The following is a 15289-nucleotide window of genomic DNA, read 5'->3' as shown; positions in this document are numbered from 1 at the left end:
TACTTGGGCCCTGCACCCCATGGGAGACCAGGAGAAGCACCTGGCTCCTGGCTTTGCATCAGCACGATGTGCCGGCCGCAGCGGCCATTGGAGGGTGAACCAATGGCAAAAAGAAGACCTTTCTCTCTGTCTCTCTCTTCTCTCTCTCTCACTGTCCACTCTGCCTGTCAAAAAAAAAAAAAAAAAAAAAAAGTGGAGTAGCTGGGACTCAAACCAGGCAATCCCAATGGGTGGCTTAACCCAATGTACCACAATGCCCACTCCTATTTTATTTTATTTTTGAGAGGAAGAGAAACAAAGAGTCAGAGAACTACTGCCTGCTGATTCATTCCCTGAATGTCTGCGATGGCCAAGGCTAGGCTGAGGCCTATGTGAAAGCTTGGAGCCAGGAACTCAATTCAGGTCTTCCACATGGGTAGTAGGGATCCACCTATCTGAGCCATCACCACTGCTTCTTGGGGCCCTCCTTAGCAGCAACCTGGAGCCAAGAGCCAGAGGCAGCTGTAGATTCCAGGCATTCCCATGTGGGACACAGGTATCTTAGCACAAGGTCAAGGGCCTGCCTCAGAGGTGAGTTTTAATAGGGATTGTGCTTCTATTTGCATTTAGAAGTGATTTATAAAAAATCCCAGCTAAAATTTCTATATTCAATGGAAAGGCATAATTTCAGTATTTGATAGTTACAAATATGTAATGTAATAAATACCTTTCACACATAAAACTCATTTAATCTTTCATTACAATATTTTTTAGAATAAATTCTTATTATATGGATGAAATATTTAAATTTTATAAATATTGAGTCAAAGAGGAAACATTTTTTTTTTTTTTTTTTTTTTTTTTTTTTGACAGGCAGAGTGGACAGTGAGAGAGAGAGACAGAGAGAAAGGTCTTCCTTTGCCGTTGGTTCACCCTCCAATGGCCGCCGCGGCCGGCGCGCTGCGGCCTGCGCACCGCGCTGATCCGATGGCAGGAGCCAGGAGCCAGGTGCTTTTCCTGGTTTCCCATGGGGTGCAGGGCCCAAGCACCTGGGCCATCCTCCACTGCACTCCCTGGCCACAGCAGAGGGCTGGCCTGGAAGAGGGGCAACCGGGACAGAATCCGGCGCCCCGACCGGGACTAGAACCCGGTGTGCCGGCGCCGCTAGGCGGAGGATTAGCCTAGTGAGCCGCGGCGCCGGCCAAAGAGGAAACATTTTTATGGCATTTAGAAATACATTTCAAATTGCTTTTCAAAAGTTTCCTTCAATTACGCAGCTACTAGTAATGGTTTGCATCACACATTACATGAGATTCCTTTTATGGTCATATAGGATTATTATGTGAAATTTTTATAATCCACGATTTTAATTTGCTTTCTGTGGAACTTGATATTTTAGCAAGACTGATCTTTGAGAGCAACAGCTCAGAAAGCCACGTGGGCTGAGGACTGCGTTTTGTGGACTACATTTCCCAAGGTGCCCCGCGGGCGCGCCGACAGGAAGTGGCCAGAGCATCTCCCGCCTCCACGCCGAGGCGAAGAGGTTCTATCCGGGGCCTTGGCGCTTCTCTTTCCTTTCGCGCCGGTTGCCGCTGCGGAGTGCAGCGGGTCCATGTGCGCAGTGAGTGGCGCTATTCCTGGCCCAGTTGCACCGGAGTCCCGGGTTTGACCGAGTCCGCGCTGCCATGGACCCCAACACCATTATCGAGGCCCTACGGGGCACCATGGACCCAGCCTTACGTGAGGCCGCGGAGCGCCAGCTCAATGAAGTAAGGACGCCCGGCTGGCTGTGGCGGCGGCGGCGGCGGCGGGCGGGAGGGCAAACGGTGGCAGGCCGAGCCCTCCGGCCTGGCCAGAGGCGCGGAGCGCGACGCCGAGCGGCCCCGCCGGAGGGGTGGGGCTGAGACCTGAAGGCGAGTGCCACGCCGGGACACCTCGGTCTGGTGTGGCGGCGGTGGCTGGCGCCAGGGCTGCCTGTGCGTCGGATCCTGAACTGGGCCGCTGACTGCGGTCTAGGCTTGAGCAGGCTGAAGCGAGGCGGGCGTGACGGGCTGGACACATGGCCGGCTCCGGTGGCCAGCCGCCCTCTGGCTCATTCCCAGCTCGTTCCTCGCGCCAGGAGGGGGCGAGATTCTGTGGGAGGTTTTTTCAGATGTTTCTGAGGACAGTCACCCCGGCGCCAGGTCTAGAGGGGCTCCTGGGAATTCAGCCGGGTCGTTTAGGGGCTGCGCCTGTCAACCTTGTCACTTCGCTGGGCTGATCGGTGGCCGGTGTCTCGGGTACAACTGCCTCCGCTCCGGCTGAGCTGCTAGGGGAAGCTTTCAGAGACGAGCCTTGCCAAGGCAAGGGTAGTGCGGGATACCCCCAGGAGTCTGATCCCTACCTTTCTATCATCATTTCTTCGTCGGGAAGGCAGGGTGATGTGCAAGGGGTCAGGTGAAGTGCACCCTTCTAGGTAGAGCTGCACCACTGATTGCTTGAGTGACCTTGGGCAGTTCTCTTAACCTCTTGATGCTGAGTTTTTTCCCATTCACAAAATTAGGCCACAGAGTAAGTTTGAGTGTCCTGAAATGTACCGGGGTGCACACAGTTAGGATACTAAATGAGCCGAGGGTTTTCTTTTTCCCTTCATTTTTGGGGGAGACTACCCTACGTCTAGCAGCATTATTACATGGATATTTTATTGTGCTATCTTCAGCATCAATCTTTGTTTCTAGACTTTATTGGCTTGCAAGAAGCAGCAAGACTATTATTACTTAAACATTTTTAACTAGAGATCCCTGCTGTCAAGGAACTTAAAGATAAGTTCGGGACCACCCAGCTGAGTTCAGGTGAATTCCTGAATGAAGTTATTTCAAAATGAAGTCATCTTTCATATGTTAATGATTCATCATTATACTCTAGTAAGAGTGACAATTGCATGCTCAAATTCTTAGGCTCAGAGTCACCCCGCGAGGATTTCTTTTGGCTGTAATGAATTGAAACATACACCTACCTTGAATAATTACTAAACTATGGAGGGAGTTAGTGCATCACTTTTTGTTTTGATTTGTTTTGTAGGTAGATATGAGTTTATTTTGCTTATGCAGACATAAGCCTAGAAAACAAAAGTTTGATTATGATGACTAGCCAGTACTTTTTAAAAATGATATGTTATTTTGACTAAATATACTTGCTTGTAATTATTAATTTTGAAATTTATTACTTGAGAGATTTGTTGATTGCTTTGTATGGATATTGGATAAATAACTGGCTGAAAATTTGAGATCAATTTATTCTCCCAAGCAGGTATTATGTGTGAAGTTACATGCACTAATACCTTCTAATAGAGACCTGGAGTAAATATTTCACCAACTAGTTTTGGGAAGCTAAATAATCAAACAAAGCTTGTTTTGCTTAACCTTAAGCAGCTCTTTTAGAATACTATGGAGTAGCAATACTGCTAATCCTTTTCTGTCAAATATGTTATCTGGCCATTGTTTCTGTGCTTGTTAGCTGTTTGCATTTTTGCAAATTTCTCAATTGTTGCACTTAGATATTTTAGCAATTTTCCTAAGGTAAATGTAAAGAGTATTTCCTCTCATCTCTAGTTTTTATTGTGTTTTGATGTACTTCCTTCGTTCTCCCATCTTTAATTTGAATACTTTTTTGCTTGAATTTTTTATGACAGAACCTTAGGAATCAGATCCTAGGTTAGTTTAAAGACCTTGAATATAGTTAAGAATGAGGAAGTAATATTTACTTCTCAGAGGCTCTTGATCTGGAAACGATAAGACATCATTCTACAAGTCTGTTTCCATTGAGGCTGTATTTTGGTTCATTTAGTTAAAAGAAAAAGATCTTTGGCATTTGAATGAATCTCTTCACTGAGAGAAGTAAGTAACCATTGGATTCAAAAATTGTCAGTGTTATCAAGGTATTTGTTGTGTAAATAGTTCAGAATAAAAATGGGCTCTTGCCTCAATGCCTTTTTTCATTCAGTTATCTCCCTGACTTATTCTCTGACTTCTGATATCTGTTCAGATATCTCCTTATCAATGAGAGGAGTTCCCTGACAGCTACACTCCCTATCTTTCACGTTTTTATTTTTGTCTAGCACTGATTTATCATACATGTTTTACTTATTTTTGTTCTACTATAGTTTTTAAGTTTCATAAGGTCAGTAATTGATCTCATTTGTTACTGTTATTTCTTGATATGTCAATGTTGGACTTTATTGACTTCCTGTTAATAATAGATTGCAGGCCGGCGCTGTGGCTCATAGGCTAATCCTCCGCCTTGTGGCACACCAGGTTCTAGTCCTGGTCGGGGCGCCGGGTTTTGTCCCGGTTGCCCCTCTTCCAGGCCAGCTCTCTGCTATGGCCTGGGAGTGCAGTGGAGCATGGGCCAAGTGTTTAGGCCCTGCACCCGCATGGGAGACCAGGAAAAGCACCTGGCTCCTGGCTTCGGATCAGGCCACCTCCTGGCCGCGGTGGCCATTGGAGGGTGAACCAACGGCAAAACGGAAGAACTTTCTCTCTGTCTCTCTCTCTCACTGTCCACTCTGCCTGTCAAAAAAAAAAAAAAAAAATAGATTACAGTCTAGTGTTTAATACCATGTCCACTTCAGGGATGTTGGAGTATTTGTAATTTTTAAATATTACTTATAGATAAAATTAAGGAAGTTGCATTAGACTGGTAGAAACTACAGTAAGGACTCTGTTTTGGTAGGTATATTTGACACGTATCTGAGTATTCCCCAGTTATTTATTCTGTAGTATGTTATATATTTTGATGCCTTTTTTTGTAACCATGGGTTTAATTTGGGAATTTAATTTGTAACACCCTAGTTCTAAATATCTTCGCATGGCCAGACATTCCTGGAAATATAATTACAAGTCCTGTAGACATTCGATAATTTATTTTTTTAACTACTAAAAAGTTCTGCACCATTGTCCCTTGTTCACAGGGTTTTGGCTCCTGGATTCTACTGCCCCAGATGCCAATTTCTTTGGATGTTCAAGTCCCTTACATAAATGGGGTAGTATTTGCATATATCCTATGTACATCTTCCCCTGTACTTTAAATCATCTCTAGATTACTTATAATACCTAATACAATGTAAGTGCTATGTAAATGTTGTTATTCTGCATTGTTTAGGGAATAATGATAAGTAAACATAGTTTGTACATGTTCAGTACAGACGCATTATTTTTCTTGAATATTTTCCATCAGTGATTGCAACTGAAGATGTGGAGTCCATGGACATAGAAGGTAGACTGTACTAACATAGATCTAACTGTCTGTCTACTAACATGAAAGTTTTTGTTTTTAAGATTTATTTATTTATTTGAAAGGCAGAGTTTCAGAGAGGCAAAGGCAGAGAGAGAGGTCTTTCATTTACTGATTCACTCCCCAAATGGCTGCATCAGCCGGAGCTGGGCCTATCCAGAGTCAGGAGCTTCTTTCAGGTTTCCCAAGTGAGTGCAGGGGCCCAAATACTTGGTCCACCTTCCACTGCTTTCCCAGGTGCATTAGCAGAGAGCTGGATCAGAATTGGAATCGAACCCATACGGGTTTGCTGCAGGTGGCAGCTTTATTCACTATGCCACGGTGCCACCCTGTGAAAGTTATTTAACTGCTGAGCACCAGTTTCCTTATATATGTAATGAAAATAGTATCTGTGTCATTGTGTTGTGAAGTGAGATGATGTAGAAAATTTAGTAAAATGTTTAGCACCTACTAAGTCCTTTTCCTGTTATTTGAACAACTACATATGTGCCACTTTATTATCGAAATCGAGTTACCATGCTGTTTGTTTCTTGTCCAGTTTCTTAATTGTTATACATCTAAATGGAAAGTGATTGTTTGAACAATGAGATTGCTAGTAGGTAGCATTACTGTGAAAAGGAAATTGTTGGGGCCGTGCTGTGGTGTAGCGGGTAGAGCTGCCGCCTGCAGTGCTGCCATCCCATATGTGTTCTGGTTCGAGTCCTGGCTGCTCCACTTCTGATCCAGCTCTCTGCTATGGCCTGGGAAAGCAGTGGAAGATGGCCCAAGTCCTTGGGCCTCTGCACCCACATGGGAGACCCAGAAGAAACTCTTGGCTCCTGGCTTCAGATGAGCCCAGCTCCAGCCGTTTGTGGAGTAAATCAGAGGATGGAAGACTTCTCTTTGCTCTCTGTAATTCTCTACCTTTCAGATAAATAAATAAATCCTTAAAGAAAAAAAATTGTCACATAATAGGCTCACAGTAAATATTTGTTGAATGAAGAAATAAGAGCTTGAAAAATAGAGATGTTAAGATTATTCATCGGCCGGCGCTGCAGCTCAATAGGCTAATCCTCCGCCTTGCCGCACACCGGGTTCTAGTCGCGGTCGTGGCGCCGGATTCTGTCCCAGTTGTTCCTCTTCCAGGCCAGCTCTCTGCTGTGGCCCAGGAAAGCAGTGGAGGATGGCCCAAGTGCTTGGGCCCTGCACCCCATGGGAGACCAGGAGAAGCACCTGGCTTCTGCCTTTGGATCAGCGCAGCGCGCCGGCCGCGGCGGCCATTGGAGAGTGAACCAACGGCAAAAAAAAGGAAGACCTTTCTCTCTGTCTCTCTCTCACACTGTCCACTCTGCCTATCAAAAAAAAAAAAAAAAATCATCTTTGGTGCTGGTGCTGTGGTTCACTTGGTTAATCCTCCACCTGCTCCTGGCTTTGGATCCACTTAGCTCCTGCCGGAGTGGATATTTTGGGGGTGAACCAACAGAATGAAGACCTTTCTCTCTGTCTCTCACTGTCTAACTCTGTCAAAAAAAAAAAAAAAAGAATATTCATCTTTGGGGCTGGCGCTGTGGTGTAGTGGGTAAAGCCGCCGCCTGCAGTGCCTGAATCCTATATGGGTACCAGTTCCAGTCCCAGGTGCTTCACTTCTGATCCCACCCTCTGCTATGGCCTGAGAAAGCAGCAGAAGATGATCCAAGTCCCTGGGCCCCTGCACCTGTGTGTGAGGCGTGAAAGAAGCTCCTGGCTTCTCATAGGTGCAGTTCTGGCCGTTGCAGCCAATTGCAGAGTGAGCCAGTGGATGGAAGACCTCTCCATCTGCCTGTGCTTCTCTCTGTATAACTCTACTTTCAAATAAATAAATAAATCTTTTTTTTAAAAAAAGAATATTCATCTTTGGGTCAGATGTTGTGCTTCAGGGGTTAAAACCTTTGTGACTCCTATGTCCCACATGGGAGTGCCAGTTCAAGTTCTGACTGCTTTGCTTCTAATCTAGCTTCCTGGTAGTATATCCTGGAGGCGGCAGATGATAGCTCAAGAACTTGAGTCCCTATCATTCATATGGGAGAGCCCTGGCTATTGTGGGCATTTGAGCAGTGACCCAGCAGATGAGAATGTTCATCTTTGAATCTTTACAGTTGCAGTCAGCATTGTGGCTTAGCAGGTTATGCCTATTCAAGATCTAGCTCTTCCACTTCTGATCCAGCTTCCTGCTAATGATCTGGGAGAAGTAGTAGAAGATGTTTGGATCCCTGCCACTCACATAGGAGACCTGGATGAAGCTCCTGGCTCCTGGTTTCAGCCTGGCCCAGCCCTAGCAGTTGTGCACATTCAGGGGGATGAACCAGTGAGTGGATGGATGATCTTTCGTTGTCTCTGTCTCTTCCTCTCTGTAAACTCTGCTTTTCAAATAAATAAATAAATTGCAATGGCTTGAGCTGGGTCAGTCCAAAGCCAGGAGCCAAGAGCTTCTTCTAGTTCTCCTACATGGAAACAGGAGCCCAAGCACTTGGGCCATCCTCTGCTGCTTTCACAGGCCATTAGCAGAGAGCTGGATTGGAAGTAGAGCAGCTGAGACTCGAACTGGCATTTATGGGATGCCAGCACTGCAGACAGCGGCTTTACCTGCTACACCACAACACTGGCCCTTTAAATCTTTTTTTTTTCTTTTTTAAGATTTTATTTATTTAAATGAGAGAGATAGAGAGGGTGAGAGGCAAGAGAGAAAGGTTCTCCATCCACTGGCTCACTCCTCAATTGGTTACAATGGCTGGTGCTCAACCAATCCAAAGCTAGGAGCCAGCAGCTTCTTATGGGTCTCCTACATCGGTGTAGGGACCCAAGTACTTGGGCTGTCCTCCACTGCCTTCTCAGGCCATAGGCAGAGGGCTGGATCAGGAGAGGAGCAGCCAAGACATGAACTGGCACCCGTATGGGATGCTGGCACAGCAAGCCGAAGCCTAGCCCAGCATGCCACAGTGCTGGCTCCCCATAAATCTTTTTTTTAAAAGTAATTTTAAAATTGATTTATGTTACAGTGATCTGTCACTTCTTTTAAATACTGTACTTAGATTAATTGACACGCTTATCTAGAAGCAGAATTTTAAAATATGTTTTGCATAGGTAACCTAAAGTATATAATTTTGGTAGTCATTTATTTAGCAAGTAGTGGAGTATTATGTTCCAGAGATTATTTGCTTTTGGGGATCAAAGATACACACACAAAGACAAACATGGTAATGCTTGTTTCTTCATTGTTAGATAACTGAAGGGTTTTGGCAGCTCGATATAATAGACACCAGTCTTTTGGCTTTCTTCTTTCTTTAGCTGCTAGTGTTCTTTAACAGAAACCTTCTATAGGCACAGCTTTCTTCATACTGCTTAAACTTTTTAAAGCTCTTATCACCTAATTTTTTCCTATCCGTTAGTCATCAGACCTATTTTAAATGCCATTTTTTTCTAGGAAGTATTTCCCCATACTCAAGCTTACTTTGGCCTTTCCCTTTTCTAATCTAGCACTGTGTGAACTTACAGCTCATCCTTTTAACATCTAATCTTGTGCTCTCTCTTACATTTTAGTTTAAAATAATTTTCATCTCCAGTGGGAATATGATGATTAGATCAAGATCCATGTTTTAGAGATGCTGGAGTGTTTGCTGAAGTTGTTTCTATTCCATAAAAAATTGTGAATGCTGTTGTTTGGCCTGGCAGTTTAGATGCCTGCATCCCACATCATGTCCCACATTGTAGTACCTGGATTTTATACTTGGCAACAGCTCCTGACTTAAGTTTCTTGCTAATGCAGACCCTGAGAGGCAATGGTTAAGGCTCAAGGAGTTGGCTTCCTCTCACCCTTGTGCAACACCTGCGTTGAATTTCTGGCTTCCAGTGTTGGTTCTACCCAACCCCAACCTTTTTTTGGCATTTGGGGGATGACCAAGCATATAACAGCTTGCTTTCTCTGTCTTTTGTCTCTCTGTGATATTAAAAAAAAAAAATTTTTTTTTGAGTGATTAGTGTGTGGCAGCTGTCATTCTCAATGCTGAGGATCTAATACTGCGCACAAGACAAAGTCCTGGCTTTTGTGAAGCTTACATTTGAACTGAAGTTTTAAATGTAATGCAGAAAAAAAATTTAAATATTTATTCTAGATGATAGGTCCCAGTCTGGTTCATTTAACAACAGATGTCTGTGCTAGGCAGTGATTGAGTACTTAGAAGTAGACTACTTACGTGTGGTCAGAGCTATAATAGAGCTCTGTATAAGTTTTGGATGAGGAAACTATTAAAGCTGACCTTGTTTAAGGCAGATATACTTTGCATATTAGTTGTACCTCCCCTGTTACACATGTAGCCAAGAAATATGCCTTGAGTAGAATGAGAAGGCTTACTTAGGACTCATTTAAAATTTAAACCCTCTCCTTTCCTAAGCTTAATGTGCTGTAAAATGGTTATGTAGGCAAATGCTAGTTTCTCACATGCTTTAAGTGAAAAAGTGGTGGGCTTGGTTTTGATGTTTCTTGATATTTTATATTTATTGATTTGAAAGGCAGGCACAGAATGAGGTCTCTCACCTGTTTCGCTCTCAAATGACCACAACAGCCTGGGCTGGATTGTGTGCTAGGCTGAAGCACAGAGTGGACAACTCAGTTGGGTTTCCCACATGGCTGGCAGAGACCCAAGTACTTGAGCCATCGCCTGCTGACTTCCAGCATACACATTAGCAAAAAGCAGGATTCTGAAGGAGAACTGTGACTAAAACTCAGGTACTCCAGTATGGATTGCAGGTGTCCCAAAGAGAGTCTTAGCCACTACATCTAACACAACCCCACTCCCCGTTTTTTTTTTTTTTTTTTTTTTTTTTTTTTTTTTTTTAAGATATTTATTTATTTGAGAGGTAGGGTTACAGATAGTGAGAGGGAGAGATAGAGCGAAAGGTCTTCTATCCACTGGCTCATTCCCCAAATGGCCAGAATGGCTGGAGCTGGGCTGATATGGAGCCAGGAGCCAGGAGCTTCTTCCTGGTCTCCCACGTGGGTGCAGGGGCCCAAGGAGTTGGACCATGTTCTACTGCTTTCCCAGGCCATAGCAGAGAGCTGGACAGGAAGTGGAGCAGTCGGGCCAGGTCTCGAACGGGCGCCCAAATGGGATGCTGGCGCTTCAGGCCAGGGCGTTAACCCGCTGCGCCACAGCGCCGGCACCCCCCCCCCCCCAGCAGAATTTTATATATATATAGAGATAGACAGACAGACAGACATAGAGAGAGGTCTTCCATCCACTGGGTCACTCTCCACATTGCCAAAACGAGCAGGGCCTGGGCCAATCCAAAGCCAGGAGCCAGGAGTTTCATCTGGGTCTCTCACATGGGTGTAAGGGTCTAAGGACTTGGGCCATCTTCTACTACTTTCCAAGGCAGGCCACATAGCTGGACCCTGGAGTCAATTAAGTACTTGAAGCATTCATCTAGGGGCCCCCAGCACCAACAGCCCATATGGGCGCTAGTTCAAGTCCCGACTGCTCGACTTCCTATCCAGCTCCCTGGTAACATTCCTGGGAAAGCAGTGGATGATGGTCAAGTCCTTGGACCACTGCACCCACATGAGAGACACAGATGAAACTCCTGACTTGGGCCTGGACCAGCGGTGGAAGATTTCTCTGTCTCTCTCTCTCTCTCTCTCTCTCTCTGCCTCTCCTTGTCTGTAACTCTCATTTTCAAGTAAAATAAATAAATCCTTTTTAAAAAGGAAAAAGAAATCCACCTTCTGCTTACCAAGTGCTTTGGTGCATTAGCAGGGAATTGGGTAGGAAGTGGAGGAGCCAGGATGTAAACCCATACTCCTATATGGAGAGTAGACATTCCAAGCAGCAGCTTGCCTGCCCCCCATTGTGCTTTCCTTTTAAACTACCCTTAGTCATGTTTTGGATTGTCACAGATGTTTACGTTATTGCTGTAGTGGTAGGTCTTATTTATACACGACTAATTTCATTTATTAAAGGAGTGATAAAATGTTTACTGGAAATATGCAAATTAGTGGCACATTTATAGGACAGTTTGGCATGTCTGGAAACATAGAAATTAAACATGGGTAAAGTATATATTTTTGGAAGCCAAAGTTGTCTGTAGTTTGTAACATTCATTAACTAAGAATACTTCAAAATAGATACTTTTCTGAATTTCGGAGAGGGAAAGCCCTTGGATACTGTGGCTGTTAAATAGGAAGTTATTCAATGACATAGTATGTTAAAGATCCCAAAGAAAGATAATACTATGTTAATATTTGTAAGAAAACAATACTTTTCATTTTTCAGATATAATGGGTGACTATATAATTTAGTGTTTCTGTCAGTGGCACATTTAATGTAATTTAAAGTGGGTTTTTTCTTTCAATCTCTAGCTAATTTATAGTGAAGTTTCTACAAACTCTCTAGTTGAAAACATGTATGTGCATGGGATTTGAAGGTTTTTCATATCAAAATAACGTTACCTTTTTTTTTTTTTGACAGGCAGAGTGAACAGTGAGAGAGATAGAGATTTAGAAAGATCTTCCTTTTTTCCTGTTGGTTCACCCCCAGTGGCCGCTGCGGCTGACGCACCGTGCTGATCCAAAGCCAGGAGCCAGGTGTTGGCACTTGGGCCATCCTCCACTGCACTCCCGGGCCACAGCAGAGAGCTGGACTGGAAGAGGAGCAACTGGGACAGAACCGGCACCCCAACTGGGACTAGAACCTGGGGTGCTGACTCTGCAGGCGGAGGATTAGCCTATTGAGCTGCGGCGCTGGCCTATCCTTACCTTTTTGAAAAAAGATTTTATTTATTTATTTGAGAGTTGTAGATAGAGTGAGAGAAAGGTCTTGTGTTAGCTGGTTCACTCCCCAAATGGCCACAAAGACTAGAGCTGGGTCGACCCGAAGCCAGGAAGCATAAGCTTTCTCTGGGTCTCCCATGTAGGTGTAGAGGCCCAAGGACTTGGACCATCTTCTGATGCTTTCCCAGGCCATAGCAGAGAGCTGGATCAGAAGTGGAGCAGCTAGGATTTGAACCAGTGTGCATATGGGATGCCGGCACTGCAGACAGCAGCTTTACCTGCTGCACGACAGCACTGGTGCCTCCAGATTCCTTAGTGAAAGGAAAGGTGGAAATTCCTTGACTCTTGAAATCATATTGTATTTGTTTTATGTAAAAATCTGAGGGGGTATGATCCTTAAGCCTCTGTGTTAAGGGCTGTAATGTCCAATAGCTAATTAAAGTCCTCAGGTTACATTTCAATACAGAGAAACAGCTAAATGTGTTTTTTTGTTTTTGTTTTTGTTTTTGACAGGCAGAGTTAGAGAGAGAGACAGAGAGAAAGGTCTTCCTTTTCCGTTAGTTCACTCCCCATATGGCAGCTACGGCTGCTGCATTGCGGCCGGCCGATCCAAAGCCAGGAGTCAGGTGCTTCCTCCTGGTCTCCCATGCGGGTGCAGGGCCCAAGCACTTGGGCCATCCTCCACTGCACTCCAGGGCCACAGCAGAGAGCTGGACTGTAAGAGGAGCAACTGGGACAGAATCGGCACCCCGACTGGGACTAGAACCCAGGGTGCCGGCGCCGCAGGTGGAGGATTAGCCCAGTGAGCCGCAGCGCTGGCCTAAATGTTGTGGTCTTAAAGTGGATGATTACATTGGAAAATGTGGGTCTAGAGGGGAAACTGATTTTGGAGAAAACATGAGTTGAGTTTTAAGTCTTTTGAGGAGCGTGGTACAAGTACAAATGGTCTAGCAGGCAGTTAGAGTGTGGAATTGAAGTTTAGAGAAGCAGCAATGAGCAGTGGTTTTCTTCTGCATGTGATTAGAGAGAAAGGAGCAAAATCCACAGGTGAGTCGTGTAGAAGGCTGGACTTTGGGCTGTGCCCATTTTGGAAACTTTGAGAAACAGGAAAAAGGAGTCTGGAGAAGTATGCGTAAGAGTAGAGAAGTCAAGAAAAGAGTGTATGAAGAAAAGAGGTAAGGAAGGTTGATTGTGGTTAATTTAGTTTTCCTTTTTCTTACATAGATTTCACAACTTTTTTTTTAATGATTTATTTTTATTCATTTAAAAGGCAGTGTTGGCCAGTGCTTTGGCGCAGCGAGTTAACGCCCTGGCCTGAAGTGCCGGCATCTCATATGGGCACTGGTTTGAGTCCCAGCTGCTCCACTTCCGATCCAGCTCTCTGCTATGGCCTGGGAAAACAGTAGAGGATGGCCCAAGTCCTTGGGCCCCTGCACCTATGTGGGAGACCCAGAAGATGCTGCTGGATCCTGACTTTGGATCCGCACAGCTCCGACCGTTGGGACCAACGGGGGACTGACCCATCAGATGGAAGACCTCTCATTCTCTCTGCCTCTCCTTCACTCTCTGTGTAACTCTTTCAAGTAAATAAATAAATCTTTAAAAAAAAAAAAGCGGTGTTACAGAGAAAGGTAGAGACAGAGAAAGGAGTCTTCCATCTGTTGGGTCACTCTCCAAATGGCCGCAATGGCTGGAGCTGGGCCAATCCAGATCTAAAAGCTTCTTCTGGGTCTCACATGCACGTGCAGAATCCCAAGGTTTTGGGTCATCTTCCTCTGCTTTCCTAGGCACATCAGCAAGGAGCTGGATTGGAAGTGGAACAGCTGGGACTCAAATTGGCACCCATATGAGATGTCTGCTCTGCAGTCTGGGGCTTTAACCTGCTGTGCCCCACAAATTGTCTAACAGTGAGCATGAGTTACTTTTGCAATAAGTGAAAAAAGACTATTGGAAAAGGAAGAGGAGTTTAGATTTTTGGAATGAGTGAAGTTTCTTGGGGAAACGATATTTAAGGAATTGATAACCTTGGGGAATGCAGTTTGTGAGTAGAATTGCCCATAAGGTGTCAGGTTAAGCTTTCAGGTTAAGAGTGATTTAGGGCTCTTGATCTCTCTCATGCTCTCCTCCTCTCTCACCCTCTCACTCTCTCCCCATGGCCCATTGGGCTTCCCCCACCCAACAATAAACCTTTCCTCTAACTCCGGTGTTTGGTGTGTTTTGTGGTGACCTTACAGTTTATTCCTTAGATTAATTTTGGAGACAATATTATCAATTTATAAAGAGGAAACTGAGATGGAAAGAGTTTAGAATTGAATTTTACCACGGCAATATGGTTCAAAAGTCTAGGTTAAAGGCTAACCAAAATGAAATACTGGTTTAAGAAAATCTTTCGGGGCCAGTACTTTCACATAGTGGGCTAAGCCTCTGCCTTCAGCACCGGCATCCCATTTGGGCACTGGTTGAAGTCCCCGCTGTTCCACTTCCAAAAACAGCTCTCTGCTATATCCTTGGAAAGCAGTAGAAGATGGCCCAAATGCCTGGACCCCTGCACCCATGTTGGAGACCCAGAAGAAGCTCCTGGCTCCTGGCTTTGAATCTGTTTAGATGTGGCTGTTGCAGCCATTTGGGGAGTGAACTAGAAGATAGAAGACTTCTCTCTCTCTGCCTCTGCCTTTCTGTAACTCTGCCTTTCAAAAAAATTAATAAATCTTTTTTAAAAAAGGAAAAAAAGGTGGCTGGCACTGTTGCACAGTGGGTTAATGCCCTGACCTGAAGCGCCGGATCCCATATGGGTGCCGGTTCTAGTCCCAGCTGCTCCTCTTCCAATCCAGCTCTCTGCTATGGACTGGGAAAGCAGTAGAAGATGGCCCAAATCCTTGGGTCCCTGCACCCATGTGGGAGACCCGGAAGAAGCTCCTGACTCCTGGCTTCGGATTGTTGTAGCTCTGGATTAGAAGTGGAGAAACCGAGACTTGAACCAACACTTTGATATGGGATGTAGACGTTGCAAACAGTGGTTTAACCTACTGCTCTGCAATACCAGTCCCCAGTTTTTCCTAATTTGAAGGATTAATGTATGTCTTTTACTTAAGTGGATCTGCACCCCCCCATTTTAAAGTATAATTTGTACACTATAAAGTTTACCTGTTTTTTTTTTTTTTTTTTTTTTTTTTTTTTTTTTCCCTGACAGAGTGGACAGTGAGAGAGAGAGACAGAGAGAAAGGTCTTCCTTTGCCGTTGGTTCACCCTCCAATGGCC

The 15289-nt window shown here is 44.7% G+C and overlaps 1 protein-coding gene across 2 annotated transcripts in view; it reads left to right on the top strand.

Annotated features, from left to right (window-relative positions):
- Positions 1–1458: 1458 nt before the first annotated feature.
- IPO7 (importin 7) overlaps positions 1459–15289 on the top strand; it is a 65605-nt gene continuing 51774 nt past the window's right edge. Inside the window, exon 1 of one of the 2 annotated variants that reach the window (XM_002708803.5) lies at positions 1459–1748. In XM_002708803.5, the coding sequence (XP_002708849.1) occupies positions 1665–1748 (84 nt within the window). In that variant the 5' untranslated portion in view covers positions 1459–1664. The remainder of the gene's footprint in view (positions 1749–15289) is intronic. The other variant, XM_017345306.3, reaches the window with a different exon arrangement.

This window comes from Oryctolagus cuniculus, chromosome 1 (assembly GCF_964237555.1).
Source record: "Oryctolagus cuniculus chromosome 1, mOryCun1.1, whole genome shotgun sequence".
NCBI classification, from domain to species: Eukaryota; Metazoa; Chordata; class Mammalia; order Lagomorpha; family Leporidae; genus Oryctolagus; species Oryctolagus cuniculus.
This window is presented reverse-complemented; position numbering and strand designations above follow the sequence as displayed.